This window comes from Eulemur rufifrons, chromosome 28 (genome assembly GCF_041146395.1).
Source record: "Eulemur rufifrons isolate Redbay chromosome 28, OSU_ERuf_1, whole genome shotgun sequence".
NCBI classification, from domain to species: Eukaryota; Metazoa; Chordata; class Mammalia; order Primates; family Lemuridae; genus Eulemur; species Eulemur rufifrons.
Genome location: NC_091010.1, coordinates 4,875,279 through 4,902,645, shown reverse-complemented (window position 1 = coordinate 4,902,645; position 27,367 = coordinate 4,875,279). Strand labels below are relative to the sequence as shown.

At 35.2% G+C, this 27,367-nt stretch overlaps 1 protein-coding gene across 1 annotated transcript in view; it reads left to right on the top strand.

Moving 5' to 3' along the window:
• The first annotated feature begins 4,123 nt into the window (after positions 1 to 4,123).
• ZFAND4 (zinc finger AN1-type containing 4) overlaps positions 4,124 to 27,367 on the top strand; it is a 66,792-nt gene continuing 43,548 nt past the window's right edge. The window contains 1 exon segment of the mRNA XM_069460400.1: positions 4,124 to 4,307. Within this exon segment, the coding sequence (XP_069316501.1) occupies positions 4,124 to 4,307 (184 nt within the window).

The following is a 27,367-nucleotide window of genomic DNA, read 5'->3' as shown; positions in this document are numbered from 1 at the left end:
AATGTAATGTGCTTGACTCATCCCTAAACCATCCCTCTTTCCTGGCCCATGGAAAAAGTTGTCTTCCATGAAAACGGTTCCTGGTGCCAAAAAGGTTGGAGACCACAGTGAGTCTAGGGAACACTTCTTAACTCATCCTATGAAGCCAATACCAAACCCAAACAAAGACATAAAGAAAACTATAGATCCTTATCTCTTTTGAATGTAGACACAGAAATCCTCAAGAAATACTACCAAACCAAATGCAGCAACATATATAAATTATTATACACTATGTATAAATGTGATTTATCCCGGGAATTCAAGGTTGATTTGACACACAAAAATACACTGTATTATTCAGAGAGGAAGCAAAAACCACATGATCATTTCAATAGACACTGAAAAAAAGCATTTGACAAAATTCACACCCCTTCATGATTGAAAAAAAAAAAAACCAAACACCTAAATAATGTAGGAATAGAAAGGAAGCTTCTATGAAAACAACCCCATAGCTGACATCATACCTAATAGCTAAAGACTTGATGCGTTCCTCCTACAATCAGGAATAAGACAAGGATGTCTAGTCTCACCACTTTTATTCAACCTTGTACTGAAGGTTTTAAGTAGGGCAATTAGGCAAGAAAGGGAAATAAAGGGCACATATATTGGAAAAGAAGTAGTAAAACTATTTGCAGATAACATGATCCTGTATATAAGGCTTTATATAGAAAATCCTGGGCCGGGCGCGGTGGCTCACGCCTGTAATCCTAGCACTCTGGGAGGCCGAGGCGGGTGGATTGCTCAAGGTCAGGAGTTCGAGACCAGCCTGAGCGAGACCCCGTCTCTACTAAAAATAGAAAGACATTATATGGACACCTAAAAATCTATATAGAAAAAATTAGCCGGGCATAGTGGCGCATGCCTGTAGTCCCAGCTACTTGGGAGGCTGAGGCAGTAGGATCGCTTAAGCCCAGGAGTTTGAGGTTGCTGTGAGCTAAGCTGACGCCACGGCACTCACTCTAGCCTGGGCAACAAAGTGAGACTCTGTCTCAACAAAAAAAAAAAAAAAAAAGAAAATCCTAAGGAATCCACTAAAAACCTGTTAGAGTTAAATAAACAGTTCAGCACAGTTGCAGTGTATAAGACCAATACACTATTAAAGTGTATTCCTATGCACTAGCAATGAACAATCTCAAAAAATTTAAGACTATAATTCCATTTATAATAGCATCAAAAAGAATAAAATAGGAATAAATTTAACAAAAGAGTATAAAACTTATACTTTAAAAACTGTAAAATGTTGAAAGAAATTAAAGAGATACTTAAAGATGACATATTTATGGACTGGAAGATGGCAATACTCTCTGAATTGATCTATAGACTCAACACAATCTCTAACAAAATTCTACCTGGCATTTTTGCAGTATGGGCAAGCTGATGCTAAAATTCATACAGAGATTCACGGCACTCAGAATAGCCAACAAGCTGGAAAGAGAAGGACAGATTGGAGGACTCACACTTCCTGATTTCAAAGCTTACTACAAAGCGATAGTAATCAAGACAGTGTGGTACTGGCATAAGGATAGGCATGCAGGTCAATGGAATAGAATTAAGAGTCTAGCAATAAACCCTCACATTTACAGTCAATTGATTTTTAACAAGTGTTCCAAGACAATTCAGCAGGGAAAGAATGGTCTTTCCAACAAATGGTAACTGGAAGAACTGTTTATCCACATGTAAAAGAATCAAATTGGACCCCTACTTCACACCATACACAAAAATAAATTCAAAATGGACAATAGACCTAAATATAAGAGCTAAAACTATACAAGTCGTAGAAAAATATATGGGTAAATCTTTTTTTTTTTTTTTTTTTGAGACAGAGTCTTGCTCTTTTGCCCTGGCTAGAGTGCAGTGGCATCATTGTATCTCACTGTAACCTCAAACTCCTGGACTGAAGAGATCCTCCTGCCTCAGCCTCCTGAGTAGCTGGGATTATAGGCACATACCACGATGCCTGGTTAAGTTTTCTATTTTTCGTATGGGGTTTCTCTCTCACTCTTGTTCAGGCTGGTCTTGAACTCCTGAGCTCAAGCAATCCTTCCACCTTGGCCTCCTAGAGTGCTAGGTTTACAGGCGTGAGCCACCACACCCGGCCGAATAAATCTTTATTACTTTGGGTTAGGCCAGACTTTTTATATATGACAACAAAAGGAAAAATAGCCAAATTAGACTTTATCAAAATTAAAAACTTACGTGTTTCAAAAGGTAACATCAATAAAGTTAAAAGTCCACGAAATGGGAGAAAATATTTGCCAATCATATAACTGATAAGGGGCTTGTATCTAGAATATATATTTAAAAACTCTTACAACTCAAATCCAATTAAAAATGGATAAAAGTTCGTAATAGACATTTCTCCAGAGAAGATATACAAATGGCCAATAGTCACATAAAAAGATGCTCAACATCATTAGTCATTTGAGCAATGTGAATGACAACCATAAGGAGATACTACTTTACACCCACCAGGATGACTTTAATCAAAAAGACAATAAAAAGTATTGGCAACGATATGGAGAAATTGGCACCCTCATTCATTGTTGGTAGAATGACTGTAAAATGGTTCAGACCACTTTGGAAAACAGTTTGGTAGTTCCACAAATTATTAAACATAGAGTTACCATATAACCCAGCAAATCTACTACAGATATATATCAAAGAGAAAGGAAAACATGTCCACGAAAAAACTTGTAGTGAATGTTCATTGTAGCATTGTTCATAATAGCCCAAAATTGAAAACAACCCAATGCTCATCAACTAAGGACCAGATAAGCGACATGAGATATAGCCATATAAGGGGCTATTATATTATTCAGCAGTGGAAAGGAATAAAGTACTGATACATCCTAGAACATGGATAAACTTTGAAAACATAGTAAATGATAGAAGCTAGTCAAGAAAGACCATATATTGTATGAGTCTATATATGTGAAATGTCCACAATAGGCAATTATAGAGACAGAAAGTAGATTAATGGTTGCCTAAGCTGAGAGGGGGAATGGGAGAATTGAGGAGTGATGGCTACAGGGTATGAGGTTCCTTTCTGGGGTGATGAAAATGTTCTAAAGTGACTGTGGTGATGGTTGCACAACTCTAAATATACTAAAAAGCAGTGAATTTCAGACTTTAAATGAGTAATTTTTATGGCATGTAAATTATCTCAGTAAAGCTATTTAGAAAACGGTTTACCCACCTCTCTAGGAAGATATGTATCATCTGTCCCAGTTTAAGTTCAAGGTGCCCCCTTTACAAAGTTTTCACTAATTTATAACGGTTTACCAATTTGATTATTCCTGTGCTCCTGCTTCTACACTTGTTAATTTATTTTGCTACTTCTTGTTGTTGTGTTTGCCTCCTGCACTCATTAGTCATCGTATGCTTGTCAATAGAGATTGTCTAATATCTATTACCAATGTTAAACTCATCTTAATGTTAGAAAAAAGTAGATATCCTCTGGAAACCCAAATGCTCATTGATTATTTAGTGAGTACTATTTTTAAGGAACCTATTAAGATGGTCAATATTCCTTTTATCCGCTATTATTCAGATGTATGATGGCTGTAAAGTTATGCTTTATATGCTTTAGAAGACAATTTACATGTTTTGGAAAAAGATATACATAAATTTCTTAAAGTTTTACTAAAATATAGTGATGAATTTATTGGTTTAAATATTAACAAAAATATTTGTTAAGTATATACTATTTATAACTATGCTAAGCTCTAGTAAGAGACACTAAAAATATAAAAGTATATACCTATTTTTAATCTTACAGTATAGATGGGAGAGTGATTTCAGAGACGAATGTGAAAAGTTCAGGATTAAACATAATTAAAAGCACTAATTTGAATTCTGGGTCTGTCTGGAAGATTGAAATGGGCCAGAGTTACTCAGAAAATCTTTCTGGAAGAATGAGACTTTCAAGTAGGCTTGTTAAAAACAAATTATTCTTGTTTTTTAGGTACAAAATTCAAAACATGAACAACGATATGTATTACCAATGTTCAAAGCTGATTTGGCTAGAACTGGAATACAGTTGCCTACAGCATATTCTAGAGGAATTAGAAAAGTCAAAGTAATGGATAACAGAAAAGAGCCTCCATTCTTCAATGAAGATAATGTGGGACCATTTTACTACAAACTTCCTTTCTATGATACCATGGAGCTCTTCATTGAAACATTAACTGGAACATGTTTTGAGCTGAGAGTTTCTCCCTTTGAAGCTGTTATTTCTGTGAAAGCAAAAATTCAAAGATTGGAAGGTACTAGTCTTTCTTTATTTTTAGGATATGAGGATTAAATTTGTTGACCAAGATTGTATAATAATTTTTAAAGTTTTTTAATGGAGAAAATTCAAACATACATGGCACTAGAAAGAATAGGATAATGAATCCCCACGTACCCTTCATTCCACTTCAACAATTTATCAGCTGTAAACTGTCTTGTTCCCATTTCTGTGTTCTCCTTGCCTCATTCCCCTTCCACTAGGTTCTTTTGAAGCAAATTCCTGTCATGATGCTAACGTTGTGAAATAATATTTTACAATAGTTTTGAGCAGGTTATGATAATGTGCAAATTCTGCCTTAATTGTCTTACAGTTACTTGTAATGGGAAATAGTAATTGTATTCCCCCCCTTTTTTTTAATTGGGACTTGAGGTTTTAGTATGTGTTCCCTTTTAGTGAGCTTGATTACCTTTTTACATTGCTTTGCAAATCCTTTTTTTTTTTTTTAATGTGGAGATTTTCTGAGAAGAGTTTTTGGTTTACATTTGCATATATTCAAAGTTCCTTTAGTATAGCAGGGATACTGAATAACACATAATGTCTCTTTTATGGTTTGTGTCTCTTAAAATTAGTCTTTCTCTTTGTCCTTTGCAGATTTCTGAAATAAATGGTATTTGCCATTTATAGTTGTTAAAATCCAGTTTTGACTAGAAAATTAAACTGTTCCATGTAACACTAAATGGATCTTTGCTTAGGAAGCCAGCTGGAACTTGCTTGTAATATAAAGGTGATAACTAGGATTGCCCTCCAGCCAGTTTAAGTTCAGAATTATTAGAAGGATGAGAAGGGTTGGAATTTTTTATCCTTGTGAGGCCAAAGATCCTGGTGTCTGAGCCCTCCAGCCAGTTTAAGTTCAGAATTATTAGAAGGATGAGAAGGGTTGGAATTTTTTGTCCTTGTGAGGCCAAAGATCCTGGTGTCTGAGCTCGTGAACATTTGCTATTTCTCTAGCCCTGGGCAGTGTTGAAGTTAGTGGCTGGCTGAGTCCAGTGACCACATCAGCACATCCAGTCGTGGCACATCCAGTAATGATTTTGTCCCCCAAATCATTTGGTGAGATCTGGAGGCAGAATAGTTTATTTTGACTTTGTTCTGTGTTTTTGTCTATATGCTGGTGTGATGATACTTTTTTTGGAGCAGTAAGATGAAAGTCTCTTGTCTGCATATTTTCCCTTTTTCATGCACTTTAAATAATCTATATGCAGCAAAAGCACTTTAGAGAGCATCCTGTTTCAATGTTTTAATGTCAGAAGAGTAAACTTGGGTTTAGAGAAGATTAAGAACTCTTCCAAGGGAGATACATAGTTACTGTCAGAGTCAGAACCAGAGCCAGGTTTTCCTTGTCCTCTATAGGAGGAGATATTGTTGGGATAAAAGCAATGGCTTTGTGGTTATTGGACAGTTGAATCCCATTTTAAACATTTATACAAACACAGTTTTGCAGTTTTATTGGGAAATTAAATAAGGTAATATGTAAAATGCCTACTGTCTTAAGTCTGCTAGACTTTTCTTTTCTTTGTAAATAACCCAAGCTGTGATATTCTGTTAATAGCAACACAAAACGGACCAAGACAAGGGTATTGAAATCTCTAACTATAGTTGTAGATTTGTCTTTTTTTCCTGGCATTTTATTGGTTTCTGTGTCAGGTATTTTGGTGCTGTTATATAGGATGTACATGTATGTATGAGGTAAATGGTATTGTTTAGTTTCAGTTCCCAATTGTTAGTTGCAAGTACATAGAAATAATATTTTTTGTTTATTGACCTTATATCCCATAATCTTGCTAACCTCACTTATTGTAGTAGTTTTATTTTTGTTATATTGATTTTTCTACATAGGCAATCATGTTGTCTATAAATAAAGGCAGTTTAACTTCTTTCTTTCTGATCTGAATGCCTTTTATTTCTGTTTCTTACCTGATTACACTGACTGGGACATCCAGTACAATGTTGAATAGAAATTGTGAGAGGAGACATCTTTGTATTTTAACTAATGTTAGGGGGAAGTATTCAGTCTTTTACCATTAAATATGATGTTAACTGGAGGCTTTATCAGATTGAGGAAGTTCCCTTCTATTCCTAGTTTGCTGATTATTTTTACAAAATAGTTACTGGACTTTGTGAAATGATTTCTCTGCTTCTATTGAAATGTGGGTTTTCTTTTTTTAGTTAATATGGTGAATTAAATTGATTGATTTTTTTTTTTACTGTTAAACATCCGTGGGATTAACCTTACTTGTTTGTGTTGTATTGTCTTTTTAATATATTGTTGAAGTCTGTTTGCTAAAACTTTGTGTAGAAATTTTGTATCTGTGTTCATGAAAGATAATGGCCTCTAGTTTTTTCTTGTAATGTCTTCATCTGGTTTTGGTATCAGGGTAATACTGTCCTTATGGAATAAGTTGAGACTGTTACTTCCTCTGCAATATTTTGAAAGAGAATAGAACCATTATTATATCCTGACTTGTGAAGTCATCTCTTTAGTAGATACAGAGCGATTCAGATTTCTTTTTCATCTTGAGTGAACTTGGGAATTTTGTGTCTTTCTAGGATTTGTTCATCTGTTGTCTAATTTCATTGGCATACGGTTCATGATATTCCCTTATTATCCTTTCAATATCTGTAGAATCTGTAGTGATGTCACTTCCCTCATTCCTGATATCAGTAATTTACATCTTTTAAAAATCATTTTTTATGAATTTTAATAAACTTCTTAAAGAACCAGATTTTGCTCATTGATTTTCTCCCTTGTTTTTCTGTTTTCTATTTAATCAGTTTCTGATTTTTATTAATTATGTTCTGCTTACTTTGAGTTTAATTTGTTCTTTTTCTAATTGCTTAAGGGAAAAGCCAAAGACATTAATATAAAACATTTCTGCTTTTATAATTGATATTTAGTGCTTTAAGTTTCCTCCAGAGTACTCCCTTATCAGCATCCCACACATATTGATATGTTGTGTTTTTACTTTTATTCAGCTCAAATTATTTTCTAATTTTCCTTTTGATTTATTTTTTGATCCGTGGGTTATTTGGAAATGTGTTGCTTAGTTTCTAAGAATTTGGGGAGTATCTGGAGAGATTTCTGTTACTAGTTTATAATTTAATACAATTGCATGGTTTGAATCTTTTTACATTTACAGAAATTTGTTTTATGGCTCAGAATGGTCTCTTTTGGTAAATGTTACCTGTGCATTTGAGAAGAATGTGCATTCTGTTATTGATGGGAGAAGTATTCTGTAAGTGTCAAGCAGGTCAAGTTCTTTGATAGGGTTATTCTGTTCTGTGTCTTTACTGATTATCTAATTGTTCTATCAGTTATTGAGAGAGAAGTTGCTGTGGTTTGAATATGTCCCCCAAAGTTGCTGTATTGGAAACCTAGTCCCCATTGCAATGCGTTGAGAGGCAGGACCTTTAAGAGGTGATTAGCTGTTAGAGCTCTGCTCTCATGAATGGATTGATGCTGTTATTGCAGGAGTGGGTTCCTGGTAAAAGGATGAGTTTGGCCCCTTTTCCTACTCTTGGTCTCATTCTCACCATTCCACCTCCCACCATGAGATGACCTGGTAAGAAGGCCCTCACCAAATGCTACTGAGGTACTCCTGGACTTCCTAGCCACCAGCACTATGAGAAGTAAATTTCTTTTCTTTATAAATTACCCACTCTGTGGTATTCTGTTATAGCAGCACAAACCAGAGTAGCACAAGGGTATTGAAATCTCTAACTATAGTTGTGGATTGATCTTTTCTTTCTTATTTATCAGTTTCTTTGTCATGTATTTTGAAGCACTGTTTTTAGGTACAAGCACTTTTAGGATTTTAAGTTCTCTTGATTTAATTGACCATGTCTTCATTATGAAATGGCTTTCTTTATATTTGCTAATAGTTTTTGCTCTGAAATCTGCTTTGTCTGTTACTAATATAACCACTCCAGATTTTTTGACTAGTAGTTAGCATGAAATATTTTTTTCATCCTTTTCCCTTTAATCATTTTTTTTTTAAATTTAAGGTGCTTTTTTGTTTTGTTTTATAGGCAGCATGTAATTGGGTCTTGCTTTTTAAAATCGAATCCAACATTCTCTGCCTTTTAATTGCAATTTTTAGACCATTTTGTTCAAGGGGGTTTGTTTGGATCATAATCCTGAAAAACACAATCCTGAACACCGTAGCCCTAAATGTTGAAATCCCAAAAGATCAAAATCCCTCAAGTCTGAATCCATAACATCTAAAATCCCTGAAGTCTAAAATCCCTCATGTCTAAAATCCTGAAAATCACAGCCACAGGATAGCTACATCATGTTTGGTGGAACTATTACTTTGTTATTCATTTGGAAATTAAGTGTGGTTTAAGGAGATGTGTATGGGTGCCAGGTTGACAAGGGGTAGACTCATGGACTTAGGTGTCAGCTTGATTGGATTAAGGAATGCCTGGAAACCTGATAAGCATTATTTTGTGTGTGTCTCTGAGGGTATAACCAGAGGAGATACTGTGTGAGTCTGAGTGGACTAGGTGAAGGAGACCTGCCCTCATCGCTGGTGGGCACCACCCAGTCATCCGGGGACCCTGAGAGAACAAATACAGAAGGTGAATTGGTCTCTCTCTGAGATCTGGAACAGACTTTTTTCTGCTGCCTTGGGCATCAGAACTGAAGACTTGCTGGCCTTTGGGACTCCAGTACTTACACCAGCGGACCCTCAGATCCTGCGGCGTTCAGCTGTGGACTGAGAGTTACCCCATCAGCTTCCCTAGTTCTCAACATAAAAACGTTGCAACTTCCTCAGTAAATGAAGACATGTCCTTTTTGTACATCTACATTTATGAAAGATAAGATTTCTCAAGACCGCGGCTTTTTGGGTGACTGCATAGGCAGTGGTGATCCATTGTGGTTTTTGATCGATCTCATCAAAAGATTTAGGTTGTTTGTCATGGTATTTCGGATGACCACAGTTATAAAGCTGGGGGAACACAATTACCAATCATAGTGATATATGTGTATACATTTCCCTTTCGACCTATTTCTTTATGATTATGACTTGTCTGCTTATAATTGTTATACCTGTGCAACAGTCTTGAGTATACTTGCATGGTTATGCTTGCAAAAATACATATGTGTAGACAATGTTTTGTGTACATCACCATTATAGAATTCCAGAACATTTTTATCACCCCAGAAAGTAACCTTATAACTCCCAATTTTCCACTCTTCCCCATTCCCTGGCATCTACTAATTAGCTTTCTGTCTCTATTGATTTGTTTATTCTGGACATTTTATATAAATAGAATCATATAATATGTGACCATTTATATCTGGCTTCTTTCACTTAGCGTTATGTTTTCAAGGTACATCATGTTGTAGCATGTACTTTATTCTTTTTCATGGCTGAATAATACTTTATTGTATGTATAGACCACATTTTATTTAACGATTTATCATTTGGAAATTTGGCTTGTTTCTGCTTTTTGGCTACCATGAATAATGCTGTGATGAACATTTGGGTAAAAGTTTTTGTATGAACGTATGTTTTCATTATGCTTGGATATAAACCTAAGGATGGAGCTGGGTGCTGTGGCTGATGCCTGTAATCCCAGCAACTTGGGAGCTAAGGTGGGAGGATTGCTTGAGGCCGGGAGTTCAAGACTAGCCTGAGTAACATAGCAAGATACCATGTCTACAAAAAATCAAAAGAAAATTAGACTTCTGGGTAAATCTAAATAAATGTTTATTTAATAAAACAATGTCTAATATAGGAAGGTTTAAAAAAATCAAGAGCTGGGCATGGTAGCAGTGTGAGCCTGTAATCCCAGCTAATCTAGAGACTGAGGCAGGAGGATCACTTGAGCCCAGGAGTTTGAGGCTGCAGTGAGGTACTGCACTCTAGCCTCCAGCCTAGATGACAGACCAAGAAGATTCTGTCTCTAAAAAAAACCAAAAACAAACCTAATAATAAAATTGCTGGGTCATGTGGTAACTCTATTTATTTAACAGTTTGAGAGAGACCAAATTTTTTTCACAGTGGCTGCACAATCTTACATTGTCAACAGCAGTGTATGACAGTTCCAGTTTGTCCATGTCTCTACCAAGGCCTTTTTTTTTTTTTTTTTGGTATGGCTAGCCTACTGAGTGTTCAATCGAATCTCACTGTGGTTTGATTTCTGCTTCTCTAATGACTGAAAATGTCGAACATCTTTTTGTATGCTTATTGATCATTGTCTTTGGAAATGTCTATTCCCATCTTTTACCTATTTTTATATTGGGTTATGTGTCCTTTAATTGTAGAATTATAATAGTTCTTTATATATTTGGGATAGTACCTATGAAAAGACAAGCCACAGAATGGGAAAAAATACTTGCTTCTGTGAGTTGTCTTGTCATTTTCTTGATAGTAGTGTTCTTTGATTCTCAAAAATTTTTAATTTTTGTGAAGTCCAGCATGTTTTCTCCTTTTGCTGCTTATGCTTTTGCTGCCATATCTAAGACGCCATTGTGTAAACTGGTTACAAAGATTTACACTTTTGTTTTTTTCTAAGAGTTTTATAGTTTTACCTCCTACATTTAGGTCTTTTATTTTTTTTAGTTGAGGTAAAATTCACATTCCATGAAATTCACCATTTTAAGGCATATGATTCAATAGCATTTAGTAAATTCACAACATTTTGCAACCTTCACTCTATCTAGTTCCAAGATATTTTTGCCACCCCAAAGGGAAACACTTGTCAAAAAATCAGTTGATCACATACGTATGAGTTTGTTTCTGGCCTCTCAATTCTCTTCCATTTTACCTATGTATTAAGACTTGAAATTGAGAAGTGTGTGTCTTCCAACTGTGTTCTTTTTCAATGTTGTTTTAGCTATTTGGGATCCCTTGCATTTCCATGTGAATTGTAGGATCAGCTTGTTCATTTCTGCAAAAGATGCAGTGGGAATTTTGATAGGGATTGTATTTAGTCTGTAGATCAATTTGGAGAGTAATGCAGTCTTGAAATAAGTCTTCCAATCCTTGAACGCAGGATATCTTTCTATTTATTTATGACTTCTTTAATTTCAACAATTTTTTTGTAGTTTTCAGTGTACAGTTGACCCTTGAAACAACATGGGGATTTGGGGAACTGAGCCCCTGTGCAGTCAAAAATCTTTGTGTAACTTTTGAATCTCCCAAAACTTAATAGCCTACTGTTGACTGGAAGCCTTCCTGATAATGTAAATAGTCTATTAACACATATTTTTTGTGTTCTATGTATTGTATACTATATTCTTGCAATAATGCAAGCTAGAGAAAAGAAAACGTTATTAAGAAAATCATAAGGATAATATTTGGTGCAAAAGTAATTGAGGTTTCATACTGTGAATTTTAAATCATTATAACTAGGCTCAAACACGTCTTTATTAATCAAAATAGAAACCATACAGTCAACACATTTTTGCCAATGACAAATAAGTTTGTTTATTCCTGTAGCATAAAAATCCGTGCTTCAGGATTCGAGGAACTCTTGGAAAGCATTTTCTGCATCCTGCTGGTTGTGGAAGCATTTTTCCTGCAAAAAGTTGTCAAGATGCTTGAAGAAGTGGTAGTCGCTTGGCAAGAGGTCAGGTGAATCTTCCAGATCGGGCAAAACTTTGTAGCCCAATTCGTTCAACTTTTGAAGCATTGGTTGTGGGACGTGCAGTTGGGTGCTGTCGTGGAGAAGAATTGGGCCCTTTCTGTTGACCAATGCTGGCTGCAGGTGTTGCAGTTTTTAGTGCATCTCATCGATTTGCTGAGCACACTGCTCAGATATTAATGGTTTTACTGGGATTCAGAAAGCTGTAGTGGAGCAGACCACCAGCAGACCACAAATGGTGACCATGACCTTTTTTTGGTGCAAGTTTGGCTTTGGGAAGTGCTTTGGAGCTGCTTCTTGGTCCAACCACTGAGCTGATCATTGCCAGTTATATACAATCCACTTTTTGTCGAATGTCTGTCGCACAATCTGATCAAGAAATGCTTCCTTGTTGTGGACAAGAAGAGAAGACAACACTTTAAAACAATGAATTTTTTGATTTTCAGTCAGCTCATGAGGCATCCACTGATTGAGCTTTTTCACCTTTCCAGTTTGCTTCAAGTGCCGAAAAACCGTAGAATGGTTGTTGAGTTCTTTAGCAACTTCTCATGTAGTTGTAAGAGGATCAACTTCAATGATGGCTTTCTATTGGTCACTGTCAACTTCTGATGGCCGGCCACTGCACTCCTCCTCATCAAGGCTCTCATCTCCTTTGAAAAACTTCTCGAACCACCACTGCACTGTATGTTAGCAGTTCCTAGCCAAATGCGTTGCTGATGTTGCGATTGTCTCTGCTGCTTTAGGACCCATTTTGAACTCGAATAAGAAAAGCATTTGAATTTGCTTTGTATCTAACATCATTTCCATATTCTAAAATAAATATAAAGTAAACAGCAAGTAATAAATCATTAGCAAAAAAATAAAGTGAGAAATGTGCATTAAAATGATGTATAACATAACCACATTTATTTAAGAATGAATTCCCATATCAAATGGCAAATTTCAACAATGCTGAAACTGCAATTACTTTTGCACCAACGTAATGCATTTACAGTAGTGTACTATATTTATTGATATAAGTTTACATTGTTCACTAGATGAATGGTCTGCAATGGCAGGCAACCACAACTTCAGAACTCAATCTGTGGGACGTATCAAGCAATTCCTCTTTTTCTTTTAATGTCATGACTTTTCTGTGCTTCTTGGGGCAATTCCAGTATCAGTAGTGGCACTTCATGTGGGTTCCATGGTGTTATTCAACGTTTATGTTATTTCACTAAGCACAATGAAAACTACCCAAGAACTATGAGAGATCACTTTTTACTGTGATACGCAGTTTAATGTAGAGAGGAACGGCTTACCTGTCAATGATTAGCATCAAGTGGTGTTTTAAGTGGATATTTGCTATACTTGAGCTCACTGCAATAGCAATAGGAGGTGGCTACAAAACTATTATAGTAGTCCAGTATGTACTACAGTTAATTTGATGCAGTTATGATTTAATACTTCATCTTTACATTTGTTTACATTATTCTTGACTGCAAATTTTGTATAGTCTATATTTTGTGTAGGCTGTAAGTTTTGATAAATTTTAACTTTTTGTAATAGATTTGTGTATATTTTATGGTAGTAAATAAAATAGACTAGTATTTACATATATTTTATGTATTCATGACATGCTTAACTTTTTCTTATTTTTTTTGATATCTCTAGGCTATGGGTTCATATGTAAGATTTTTCAAATTGTCACTAATCTTCAACAAATTTCTCACTATATTTATTGAAAAAAATCTGTGCATAAGTGGACCCATGCAATTCAAACCCATATTGTTCAAGGGTCAACTGTACAAGACTTGCACTTGTTTTGTTAAATTTATTCCCAAGTATTTTATTATTTTTAGTGCTATTGTAAATGAATTTGTTTCCTTAGTTTTATTTTCATATTGTTCATTATTGTGTAGAGGTACAACTAATTTTTATATTGATAATTGTATCCTGCAACTTTATTGAACTTGTTTGTTCTAGTAGATTTTTCCATGTGTATGTTTTCTTTAGTGTTTTCCGTATAATTTAGATCATGTCATCTGTGAATATAGATAATTTTACCTGTTCCTTTTGAGTGTTAACGCTTTTTATTTCTGTTTCATGCCCAATTGTCCTGACTAGAACCTTCAGTAAACTGTTGAATAGAAGTGGTGAAAGTGGGCATCCTTGTCTTGTTTCTGATCTTAGGAGGAAAGCTTTCAGTCCTTTACCATTAAATATGTTGCTGTTTATTGGTTGTTCTTAAATTCTCTGTATTAGGTTGAGGAGAATTCCCTTCTATTCCTCATTTTGTTGGAGTTTGTCAGATGCTATTTCTTAATCTATTGAGATGATCATGTGGATTTTGTTCCTTATTCTATTAATGGTGTATTATGTTGGCTGACTTTTGTATGCTGAGCCAATCTTGCATTCTTGGGATAATTCCCACTGAGTCATAGTGGGAATCTTTTTGATATGCTGTTTAATTGTTTGCTGGTATTTTGTTGAGAATTTTTGCCACCGTATTCATAAGGGATATTGGTCTGTAGTTTTCCTTTAATATCTTTGTCTGCCTTTAGAATTCCAGGAATACTGGCCTGATAGAATGAGATGGGAAGTGTTCCATCCTTTTTTATTTTTTGGAAGAGTTTCTGAAGGGTAATGTTAATTCTTAAAACATTTGATAGAATTTAGCAATGAAGTAATCTGGTCCTAAGCTTTTTTCCTTAGAAGTTTTTGATTACTGTCTCAATCTCTTTACTTTTTATAGGTTTATTCAGATATTCTATTTCTTCTTATATCAATTTTAATAGTTTATGTATTTCTAGGCATTTGTCCATTTCATCTAAGTTGGTATACAATTGTTCATATTCCTTCGTAATCCTTTTTATTTCTATAAGATCAATAATATTATCTCTACTTTCATTCCCGACTTTTAAATTCGAGTCCTCTCTCTTTTTCTTGGTTAGTTAGCTAAAGTTTTGTCAATTTTGTTGCTTTTTTCAAAGAACCAACTTTTGATTTCATTAGTTTTCTCTGTTGTTTTTCTGTTCTCTGTGTTGCTTATCCCAACTTTATTACTTCTTTCCTTCTTTGTGGGGAGTTAGCTACGCTCCCTGCAAAGAGGTTTTTTCTTTCCGGTTGGGTCTCTCAGGCAGGGGTCGTCAAAGGATGAAAAAATAGTAGAAAACAGAAATAAAAGAATAATGATAATATACACAGAGCCAAAGATATAGTTTATAAAGTAAAGGTTTATGAAAATAGACAAAGGAGGAGTCCGGATGGATATATTTCTCCCGTGAAAATATATCAAAGACTGAAACTCCACACAGGTATTTTATAGGGTAGATACAGGCTCCCGTTGCCATTTACATACTCATTTACATACTAACAGGCAGTTTGGTTTAGGGTCAAAGTCTTCTAAAAGGCTACTACAGATCCTTTAACTAACTCTATCTAGGGGAACAATGAGTTACAAAATCTTCTTAGGGCAAACTTCTAAGTTTTATGATAAGGCTATTTAGCAAAAAACAGAGACATCTTGGTTCCCGTGATTGTGTTCTTGGAGACAGAGACGATCTTAGAAGTCAACACGAGCTGTGCCTTGTGTTAATTACTTTAACTGCCTGGTTCCCTCTGGGCCGGGCTTGGGCATTAGCATATCTATCTGATCAGCTCTCATCTCCAGCGGTCTTTGTTGGTCAGCTCTGGCAACCTATGCCCCTATGTGAAGCCTGTCTTGTCTTTCAAAACAGGTGAGAACCTTAGGCCCAGTTTACAGCTGTCTCTTTGAAGTGCAGCTGTTACTGACCAATGAGACGCCCTCCTGAGGTGAGGCAGCTTTTGAACAAACACATTTATTTTTTCTTTAAGGCAAAACCTTATTTGACTTCTGAAATCAACTCTTGTCTCCAGAAGTACAGGGGGCATTTCTATAACTCAGTATTCTTAGGCTCAACACTTCTTGCTTTGGGTTTAGTTTGGTTTTCTTTTTAAGTTTCATAAGATGGGAGATAAATTATTGATTTGAGATCTTTCTTTTTTAATGTAGACATTTACAGCTATAAATGTCCTTCTGAGTACTACCTCAGCACTCTTCCATAGTTTTGGTACGTTGTGTTTTCATGTTAAATCATCTTTAAGTCTTTTCTAATTTTTCTTGTGATTTCTTCTCTGACCCATTGCATTTTTGGGAATCTGTTGTTTAATTTCCATGTTTCTGAATTTTCCAAACTTTTTTGTTACTGATTTTCAATTTCATTCCATTGTGGTTGAAGGACATACTTGGTATCATTTCAGTCATCTTAAATTTAATGAGACTTGTTTTGTGGCCTGATACATGATTTATTCTGGAGAATGGTCCATGTACTTGAGAAGAATATGTATTCTATTTATGTTGGTTGGAGGGCTATGTAGACATTTACTAGATCTAGTTGGTTTTTACTGATGTTCAGGTCTTCTGTTTTCCTGCTGATGTTCCATCGAGTTGTTCTATTTGTTAGATATTGTGAGATACTGGACTCTCTAACTATTCTTGTTGAAATATTTATTTCTTCAGATCTATCTCCTTATTAATTTTGGGGCTCTGTTAGGTGTGTTTATAATTGTCATATCTTGATAAATTGACACTTTTATCATTATATAATGTCCTCTGTCTCTTGTAACATTTATTGTCTTTGAGTCTATTTTTCTGATACTAGTATAGCCACTCTAGCTCTCTTTTGGTTACTGTTTGCATGACATATTTTTTTGTTCTTTTAGTTTCATCTTGTTTTTTTTCTATTCTGGTAATCTCTGAATTTTAATTAGAGAATTTAATCCACTTACATCTAACATAATGAGTGGTAGACTGGACTTCTGTTATTTTGCTATTTGTTTTTCTACATATGGATTTTTTTTTTTTTTTTTTTTTGGAGACAGGGTCTCACTCTGTTGCCCAGACTGGAGTGCAGTGGCTCAGTCATAGCTCAGTGCAACCTTGAACTCCCTGACTCAAGTGATCTTCCCACCTCAGCCTCCCTAGTAGCTGGAACTAAGGCATGTGCTACCGCACTCAGCTAATTTATAAAAGAATTAAAAAAAATTATTTTCTTAGTGTTTTCCCTGGGAGTTACAATTAACATCTTAATTTATAACAATCCAATTCAGATTACTACTAACTTAATTTTAATAGAATAAAAAACTTTGCTGCTAAGTAGATCCATCTTCCTCTTTTTGCTGTTGTTACAGATTAAAGTCATGTGCTGCATAATGATGTTTCAGTCAGTGATGGACCACATATACAATGGTAGTCCATAAGATTATAATGGACTCATGACTATACCCCTAGCAATCTGAGAGGTGGGAGGATCACTTGAGGTCAGGAGTTTGAGACCAGCCTGAGAAAGAGTGAGACCCCCATCTCTACCAAAAATAGAAAAAAATTAGGTAGGCGTGGTGGCATGCACCTGTAGTCCCAACTACTAGGGAGGCTGAAGCAGGAGGATTATTTGAGCCCAGGAGTTTGAGGTTGCAGTGAGCTACGATAATGCCACTGCACTCTACCTAGGGCGACAAAGTGAGACTCTGTCTTCAAAAAAAAAAAAGATTATAATGGAGCTGAAAGTTCCTATCACTTAGTAATGTCATAGCTGTTGTAATGTTGCAGCACTGTTGCTTTATTATATTATTAATTTGGTGTAGCCTAAGTGGTGTTTATAAAGTCTATAGTAGTGTACACACAGTAATGTCCTAGGCTTTCACAAGCAGTACTCACCACTAACTCATCGACTCACTCTGAGCAACTTCCAGTCTTGTGTTTCACGTGTACCTTTTTGCTCTTCCTTAACAAACCCAGCTTATTCATGCATGAGGTTTCTTCTTCTCCAGATATCTTTTCCCTCATTTTATTATCACGTGTAATTTCCTGAAGCCTTCCTTTGACTACTGTTATCAAAAATACACTCCTCATCCCTACCTATCCTAATCACTATTTATCATCACATTGATTAACCTGGCTTTATATTATAGATAAATGTATGGATGAATGGATGGGGTCATTATTATTGGCATTGTTTTTATCTATCTTTAATAACATCTAAGCTTCATTAGGAGGATCTTGTTTCTTCTCCCTCCCCTGCTTTATTGAGGTATGATTGACAAATAAAAATTGTATATATTTAAGGTAAACAGTGTGAAGATTTGGTATATGTATACATTGTGAAGTGATTACCATAATCAAGCTAATTCACATATTCATCATCTCACATGTGGTGAGAACACTTAAGATCTGCTTTCTTAGCAAATTTCAAGTATACAGTACAGTATTAACTATAGTTATGCTATATATTAGATTACCAGAACTTATTCATCTTGAAACTGAAGGTTTGTACTCTTTGACCAACATTTCCACATTTCGCCCATATTCTAGTCCCTGGTAACCACCATTCTACTTTCTGTTTCTATGAGTTTGAATTTTTAAAATTCCACATATAAGTGATATCAGACAGTATTTTCTGTGTCTGCCTTGTTTCACTTAGTATAATGTCCTGCAGGATCATCCATGTTGTCACAAATGGCAGGATTTTCCTTCTTTTTTAAGGCTGAATTAATATTCCATGATTGTGTGTGTGTGTATCATGTTTTCTTTATCCATTCATTTGTCAATGGGCATTTCGGTTGTTTGCAATGAACAGGATCTTTTTTCTTATTTACCAGTATATTTCTAGCTTAGATAATAATGCCTGATATAGAGTGGACTTTCAAATATTTGATCTGGTAGCTTCACTGGTGAATCCTACTAAACATTTAAAGAAGAATTAAAACCAATCCTTCTCGAACCTTTCTAAGAAATTGAAGAGAATTGGACACTTCCTAATTCATTCTATGAAGCCATATTTACCCTGATACCAGAGCCAAAGACACTATAAGAAACCTACAAATATTCCTTACATATATTGAGGCAGAAGTTCTCAACAAACTATTAGCAAACAAAATTCAGCAGCATCTTAAAAGGACTATACACCATGACCAAATGGTGTTTATTTCTGAAATGTGAGAATGTTTCAGAATATGAACATCAATAAATGTAACACAACACATTAACAGAATGAAGGAAAAACCCCACACAATCATCTCAATTGATGCAGAAAGCGCATGTGGCAAAATTCAACATGATAAAAACACCCAACAAATAAGGAATAGAAGGAAACTACCTCAACGTAATAAAAGCCATATATGAAAAACCTACTGCAGACATCATATACAATGATGAAAGACTGAAAACTTTTCCTCTAAGATCAGGAACAAGACAAGGATGCACGTTTTCACCACTTCTATTCAACATAGTACTGAAGGTCTACCCAAAGCAGTTAGGCAAGAAAAAGAAAGAAAAGGCATCCAAATTGGAAAAGGAGAAATAAAATTCTCTCTCTTCCACAGATGATGTGATTTTATATGGAGAAAATCCTAAAGATTGCACAAGAAACCTGTTTAGAACTAATAAAAGAATTTAACAAAGTAAGAAGATACAAAGTCTATGCACAAAAATCTGTTGCATTTCTATCAGTTTCATTCTGAGGAATTTGAAAAGTATAGTTTTATTTACAATAGCACCAAAAAAGAATAGAATACTGAGGAATTAACCAAGGAGGTGAAAAACTTGTACAATGAAAACTATAAAACATTATTGAAAGAAATTAAAGAAGACATTAAAGAAATGGAAACATATCACATGTTCATGGATTGGCAGACTTAATATTGTTAAGATGTCAATACCATCCAAAGCAATCTGGAGATTCAGTGTAGTCCCCATCAAAATCCCAATGACATTTTTTTGCAGAAATAGAAAGACTCGTGCTAAAACTCATGTGAAATCTCAAGGGACCCTGAATAGCCAAATCTGCAAAAAGAACAAAATCACAGGACTCAAACTTCCTGATTTCAAAATTTACTATAACACTACAGTAATTAAAACAGTGTAGTACTGGCATAAAGACAGACATATATAGGCCAATGAAATAGAATAGAAAGCCTAGAAATAGTCGTTACCTATATGGCCAGATAGTTTTCGACAAGGATGCCAAGACCATTCAATGGGAAAGGGGAGTCTTTTCAACAAATGGTGCAGGGAGAACTGGATATACACATGCAAAAGAATGAAATTGGACCCTTACCTGACAATCATATGCAAAAATTAACTCAAAATGGGTCAAAGACCTAAATGTAAGGCCTAAAACTATGAAACTCTTAGAAATATAACATAGGGAGAGATTCTTCATGACATTGGATTTGACAATGTTTAGTTTTCTAAGAAACTGTCTTCCGTAGTGGCTACAACATTTTGCATTCCCACTAGCAGTAAATGAGAGTTCCTATTGTTCTGCATCCTTGCTGGCATTTTATGTTGTCAGTGTTCTGGATTTTAGCCATTCTAGTAGGCATGTAGTGGTATGTCATTGAGGAGTTTTTTGGTTTGTTTTTAGAGTTAGGGTTTTACTCTGTCATCCAAGTTGGAATGCAGTGGCTTGATCATAACTCACTGTAGCCTCGAATTCCTGGGCTCAAGTGATCCTACTGGCTCAGCCTCCTGGGTAGCTGGGACAATGGGCACATACCACTACACCTGGCTAATTTTTTATTTTTTGTAGAGATGGAGTCTTGCTATGTTGCCCAGTCTGGTCTCCAACTCCTGGCCTCAAGTGATCCTTCTGCCTCAGCCTCCCAAAATGCTGGGATTACAGGCATGAGCTACCGTGCCTGGCCAACATGGTATGTCATTGTTTTAATTTTCAATTCTATAATGAGCATCTTTTTATATGGTTATTTGCCATCTGTCTGTCTTCTCTGGTGAGGTATTTATTCAGGTCTTTTTTCCATTTTTTAATCTGATTGATTGTTTTCTTATCGTTCAGTTTTAAGAGTTCTTTGTATATTTTGGATAATAGTCCTTTTTTAGATATGCTTTTTGCAAGTGTTTTCTCCTAGTCTGAGGTTTGTGTTCACATTCTCTTGACAGTGTCTTCAAGAGAGCACAGGTTTTTCATTTTAATCAAGTCCAGCTTATCAATCAAATCTTTGATTCATGGGTCACGCCTTAGGTGTTGTATTTAAAAAGTCATTTCCATACCCAAGGTCATCTTGATTTTCTGCTATATTATCTTCTAGGAATTTTACAGTTTTGCATTTTGCATTTAGGTCTATGATTCATTTTGAGTGAAGGGTATAAGGTCTTTGTCTAGGTTCATTCTTTTGCGTGTGGATGTCCAATGATAGCACCATTTGTTGAAAAGACTTTCCTTCATTATGTTGTTTTTGTTTCTTTCAAAGATTAGTTGACTCTGTTTATGCAGATCTGTTTCTGGGTTCTGTTCTGTTTCCTCGGTCTACTTGTTCTTTCACCAATACCACAATGTCTTGATTACTGTAGCTTTATAGTAAGTCTTGAAATTGGGCAGTTTGAATCCTCCAACTTGTTCTTCTTCAATATTATGTTGGCTGTTCTGGATCTTTTCCCTCCATCTTTGAGATATAATTGACATAAATTGTGTATATTTACAGTATGCAACATGAATTTTGATATATATTGTGAAGTACCACAATCAAGCTAATTAACATATTCATTACCTCACATAGTTACCATTTTTGTGTATGTGTGGTGAGAACATTTAAGATGTACTGTAAGCAAATTTCAAGTAAACAATACAGTATTATTAACTATAGTCACCATACTGTATATTCAATCTCCAGAACTTATTCATCCTGCATAACTGAAACAATTTTACCCGTTGTCCAACACCTCCTCATATCTTAGTCTTGAGTTTCCATGTAAGCTTTAGAATCAGCTTATTGGTATCCACAAAATAACTTGCTGGCAATTTAATTTGGATTGTGTTGAATTTATAGATCAAGTTGGGAAGAACTGACATCTTGACAGTATTGACTCTTCCTAGCCATGAATATGGAATATCACTCCACTTATTTCATTCTTCTTTGATACCTCTAGTTAGAGTTTTATATTAATATTATAGTTTTCCTCATATAGTTCTTGTATAGTACATAGTGTGTTAGATTTATACCTACTTGTTTTATTTTTGGGGGTGCCATTGTGAATGACATTGTATTTTTAATTTTAAATTCTACTTGTTCATTGCTGGTATATAAGAAAGCAATTGGCTTTTGTACATTAATCTTATTTCCTACAACCTTGCTATAATCACTCATAGTTTCAGGAATTTTTTTTTGTCTGTTCTTTCTGATTTTATAGACAATCATGTTATCTGCTAACAAAGACAGTTTTATTTCTTCTTTCCCAATCGATATACTTTTTTATTTTTTGTCTTACTACATTAGCTAGTACTTCCAGTACAATGTTGAGAAGAAGTTGTGAGAGGGAACATCCTTGCTTGTTTCTATCTTCCTGGGAAGATTTCTAGTTTCTCACCATTAAGCGTGATGTTAACTGTCTTGTACTAGTATGCCCATAGTAAAAAAAAAAAAAAAAAAAAAAAGTATGATGTTAACTGTAGGTTTTTAGATGTTCTTTATCAAGTTTAGGGATTTCTGCTCTATTTCTAGTCTAAGCTTCTATCATGAATGGATGCTGGATTTTGTTAAACACTTTTTCTGTATCTATGATGCGATTTTTATTCTTTAGGCTATTGATGTGATGAATTCCATTAATTGATTTTTGAATGTTGAACCAGCCTTGCATACCTGGGATAAATCCCACTTAGTTGTGGTCTATAATTATTTTTATACATTGTTGGATTTGATTTGCCAACTTTTGTCAAGGATTTTTACATTTATGTTCATGAGAGATATGGGTCTGCAGTCTTTTCTTGCAATATCTTTGTCTGGTTTTGGTCTTAGGGTAATGCTGGCCTCATAGAATGAGTTAGTAGTATCCCTCTGCTTCTATCTACAGAAAGAGATTGTAAACAACTGGTACAATTTCTTCCTTAAATATTTGGTAAAATTCACCAGTGAACCTATCTGGGCCTTGTGCTTTCTGTTTTCTAGGCAATTATTGATTCAATTTTTGAATAGATATAGACCTATTTAAATGGTATATTCTTATGTAAGTTTTGGCAGATTGTGTCTTTTAAAGAATTGGTCCATTTCATCTAGCTTGTCAATTTGTGGGTATAGAGGTGTTCATAATATTTATTCCTTTATTATCCTTTTAATATTCATGGGATCTGTAGTAGTATCTCCTCTTTTATTTCTGATATTAATAATTTGTATCTTCTCTCTTTCTTAGCCTGGCCAGAAGCTTATTGATTTTATTGATCTTTTCAAAAAACCAGCTTTTGGTTTTGTTGATTTTTCTCTAGTGACTTCATGTTTTCAATTTCTTTGATTTCTGCTCCAGTTTTTCTTCCTTTTTGCATATGAGGCGTTTTTTCTTTTTTTTTTTTTCTTTGCTTATGAGGCTTAGGTTATGGATTTTAGCTCTTTCCTCTTATCTAATATGTGCATTGAGTGCTCTAAAATTCCCTTCTAGCACTGCTTTTGCTGCATCTCACAAATTTTGGTAAGTTGTACGGTCATATGCAACATACCAACATTTTGCTCAACAACAGACAGCATATACAATGGTGGTCCCATGAGATAATAGAGCAGAAAAATTCCTATCGCCTAGTGACATCGTAGTCATAGTAACATCATAGTGCAATGCATTACGTGTTTGCTGATGTAATGTTTTGTCTTGCTGAACCTGGGGCTGGAGTTGCCCCAAAAGCTGTGCCATGGGAGTTCCAACAAGAGAGTGCCCCAAACCCGCCTGAGATGGGGCATCTTTCCCAAGAAAGAAGCACTAAATGCCAGGGTGATTAGTCCAAAGCATTTATTAGGGGAACTTACTTACAAAGGGCTGTAGCAATCCTTGAGGCAGACAGGGAGAGAAAGGGGGTATTCTACCAGGTGTGTCCACGATGAGAGGGTCAGGGTATGGAGTTTTTATGAGGGCTTAAGGGATTTGACTTGGAGCTGCAGCCAGTTTCTTTCAATGTTTTGGGCAGCAACCTGGATACTTTTATCAGTGTCTGGGAATGTTCAAGGCTCCAGTTTGGGTTCAAGCCTGCTGGGAAAAACCTGCAGCTGACTGGGTCACAGAGTGTTCAGGGCACTCTGTGATTTTTGGTCAGAACACAGAAAGTCAGGGGAACTGGGGGATCCTGCATGTAAACAAACCTATATAATACTTGATAATAAATGACATCGTTACTGGTTTATATATTTACTATAGTATACTTTTTATTGTTAGAGTGTACTCCTTCTACTTATAAAAAACAAATTAACTGTAAAATAGTGCCTCAGCAGGTCCCTCAGGAAGTATCCCAGAAGAAGGCATTATTATCATTGGATATTACAGCTTCATGCATGTTATTGCCCCTGAAGACCTGTCAGTGTGACAAGATATGGAGATGGAAGACACTGATTTTTTTTTCAGTTTTTTTATTGATACCTAATAATTGTACATATTTATGAGGTACACGTGTTATTTTGATACATGCATACGATGTGTAATGATCAAATAAGGGTAACTAGGATAGTCATCACTTCAAACATTTATCACTTGTGCTATTGAACTTATTCCTTCTGTCTAACTGTACTTTTGTGCCCACTAACCAGCTTCTCTTCATGCCCCCTCCCTCTATCGTTGCCAGCCTCTGGTAACTGTCATTCTACTCTCTACCTCCATGAGATCTGGTTGTTTAGCTCCCACATATGCATGAGAATGTGTGATATTTGTCTTTCTGCACCTGCCTTATTTCACTTAACATAATGACTTCCAATTCCATTTGTGTTGCTGCAAATGACAGAGGTTTTCTTTTTTATGGCTAAATAACACTCCATCCTATACCCACATTTTATTTATCCATTCGTCCATTGATGTACACTTAAGTTGATTCCATATAGTGCAGATACCACTTCATTATACTGATTGCCTTTCTTTTATATGTGTACCCAACAGTGGGATTGCTGGATCACATGGCAGTTCTATTTTTAGTTTTCAAGAAACCTCCATACCATTTTCCAAAATGGCTATACTAATTTATATTCCCACCAATAGTGTACTAGCATCCTTGCCAGTGTCTGTTATTTTTTTGTTTTATAATTGCCATTTTAACTTGTATGAGATAATATTTCATTGTGGTTTTGATTTGAATTTCCCTTATGATTAGTGATATTGAGCATTTTTTCATGTATCTGTCAGATCATTTGCCCATTTTAAAATAAGATTATTTAGTTTTTTGTTACAGAGTTGTTTGAGTTCCTTATGTATTCTGGTTAAATACCTTATCAAATCACTAATTTACAGATATTTTCTCCAATTCTATAGGTTGTCTTTTTCCTCTGTTGATTGTTTCCTTTTCTATACAGAAGCTTTTGGTTTAATGTAATTCCATTTGTCAACTTTTCTATTGTTGCCTGTGCTTCTGAGGTCTTATCCAAAAAATCTTTGCCCAGACCGGTGTCATGAAGCATTTCCTCAGTTTTTTTCTAATAGTTTCATAGTTTCAAGTCTTACTTACATTTAAGACTTTAATCCAGGTTTATTTGATTTTTGCATATGGTGAAAGATGAGGGTCTAGTTTCTTTTTTCTGCTTATGGCAATCCGATTTTCCCAGCACCATTTATTGAAGAGACTGTCCTTTCTCCAGTGTATGTTCTTGATGCCTTTGGGAAGATGGTGAAATGATTCTGATCCCCTGTATAGGCCTAGACTAATGTTTGTGTCTTAGTTTTTAACAAAAAAGTTTAAAAAGTAAAATAAATAAATAAATTAATTAAAAATAGACAAAAGCTTATAGAATAAGGATATTAAGAAAGAAAATACTTTCGTACAGTTATACAATGGGTTTGTGGTTTTAAGCTAAGTGTTATTACAAAGTTTAAAAAATTAAAAATTTATAAACTATAAAGTAAAGTTACAGTAAGCTAAGGTTAATTTATTGAAGAAAGAAAAATTTTTTAACAAATTTATTGGAGTGTAAGTATACTGTACCGTGTTTATGTAAAGTCTATAGTAGTATACAGTAATGTCCTAGGCCTTGACATTCACTTGCCACTCATTCAATGACTTACCCAGAGCAACTTCCAGTCCTGCAGACTCTGTTCATACAAGGTGTACCACTTGTTGTCTTATGGCTTACTTTTACTGTACCTTTTCCATGTTTAGGTATGTTTGGATACATACATACTTAACATAATGTTACAGTTACCTACAGTATTCAGTACAGTAACATGCTGTAGCCTGGGAGAAATAGGTTATACCTTGCAGTAGGCTATACCATCTAGGTTTAAGTACACTCCGTGATATTCATACAATGACAAAATCATCTAAAACAATGCATTTCTCAGACTATATCCCCATTGTTAAGTGATGTGTGACTGTATTTTCATTTTCTTCAAAATATTTAAAAAAAGTTTCTTTTGAGATTTCCTCTTTGACTCATGTTTTATTTAGAAGTGTGTTGTTTAATGCCCAAGCATTTTGGGGTTTTCTACCTGTCTTTCTGTTAATGGTTTAAAGTTTAATTCTGTTGTGGTCTGAGAGCAGATATTGTATGCTTTGTATTTTTTTAAATTATTTAAATCTATTAAATTTATTTATGGCCCAGAATATGGTCTATCTTGGTGAATAGTCCATGTAAGCTTGAGGAGAATGTGTATTATGCTGTTGTTGGATGAAGTAGTGTATAGATGTCCATTATATTTAGTTGATTGATGGTGCTTTTGAGTTCAACTGTGTCCTTATTTTCTGCCTGCTAGATCTTTCCATTTCTAATAGAGGGATGTTGAAATCTCCAGCTATAATAGTGGATTCACCTATTTCTCCTTGCAGTATTATCAGTTTCTGCTTCACATATTTTGATGTTCTGCTGTTAGACACATACATATTAAGGATTGTTATGTCTTTTTGAAGAATTGACCCCTTTTAACCCTTTGTTATTATGTAATGCCCTTCTTGATCCCTGATAAGTTTCTTTGCTCTGAAGTCTGCTCTGTCTGCAAGTAATATAGCTATTCCTGCTTTCTTTTGGTTAGTGTTAGCCTGTTTTATCTTTCTCTATCCTTTTACTTTTAAGCTGTATGTGTCTTCATATTTAAAGTGGGTTTCTTATAGATAGCATAAGTTGAAACTTGTTTTTTGATCCACTCTGACAAGCCCTATCCCAGCATTCTATAGTTTTATGATTAGGTCTCAGTCCTTTAAAGGGTCTGTGTGCCTGGGCTGTGAACTTCACTAGTGCCCCTCAACCCCAAACGCTCACCTCTTGGGTGGCACAAGATGGCTAGAGTGGGCTGGAGTTGGGTATTTCCCCTTCCCCGGGTCAGTTAGGGTCTGATAAAACTCTGGCAGCTATGCTCTGGTTAACTAGTTTCTCCTGAAGGCAGACCTTATTAAGAACAGAATGTTCTGGTGTATTTAAAAATGATTACTTTTCCCCTCCCCCTGCCAGAAACACTAGGGTTTTTCTTCTCTGATA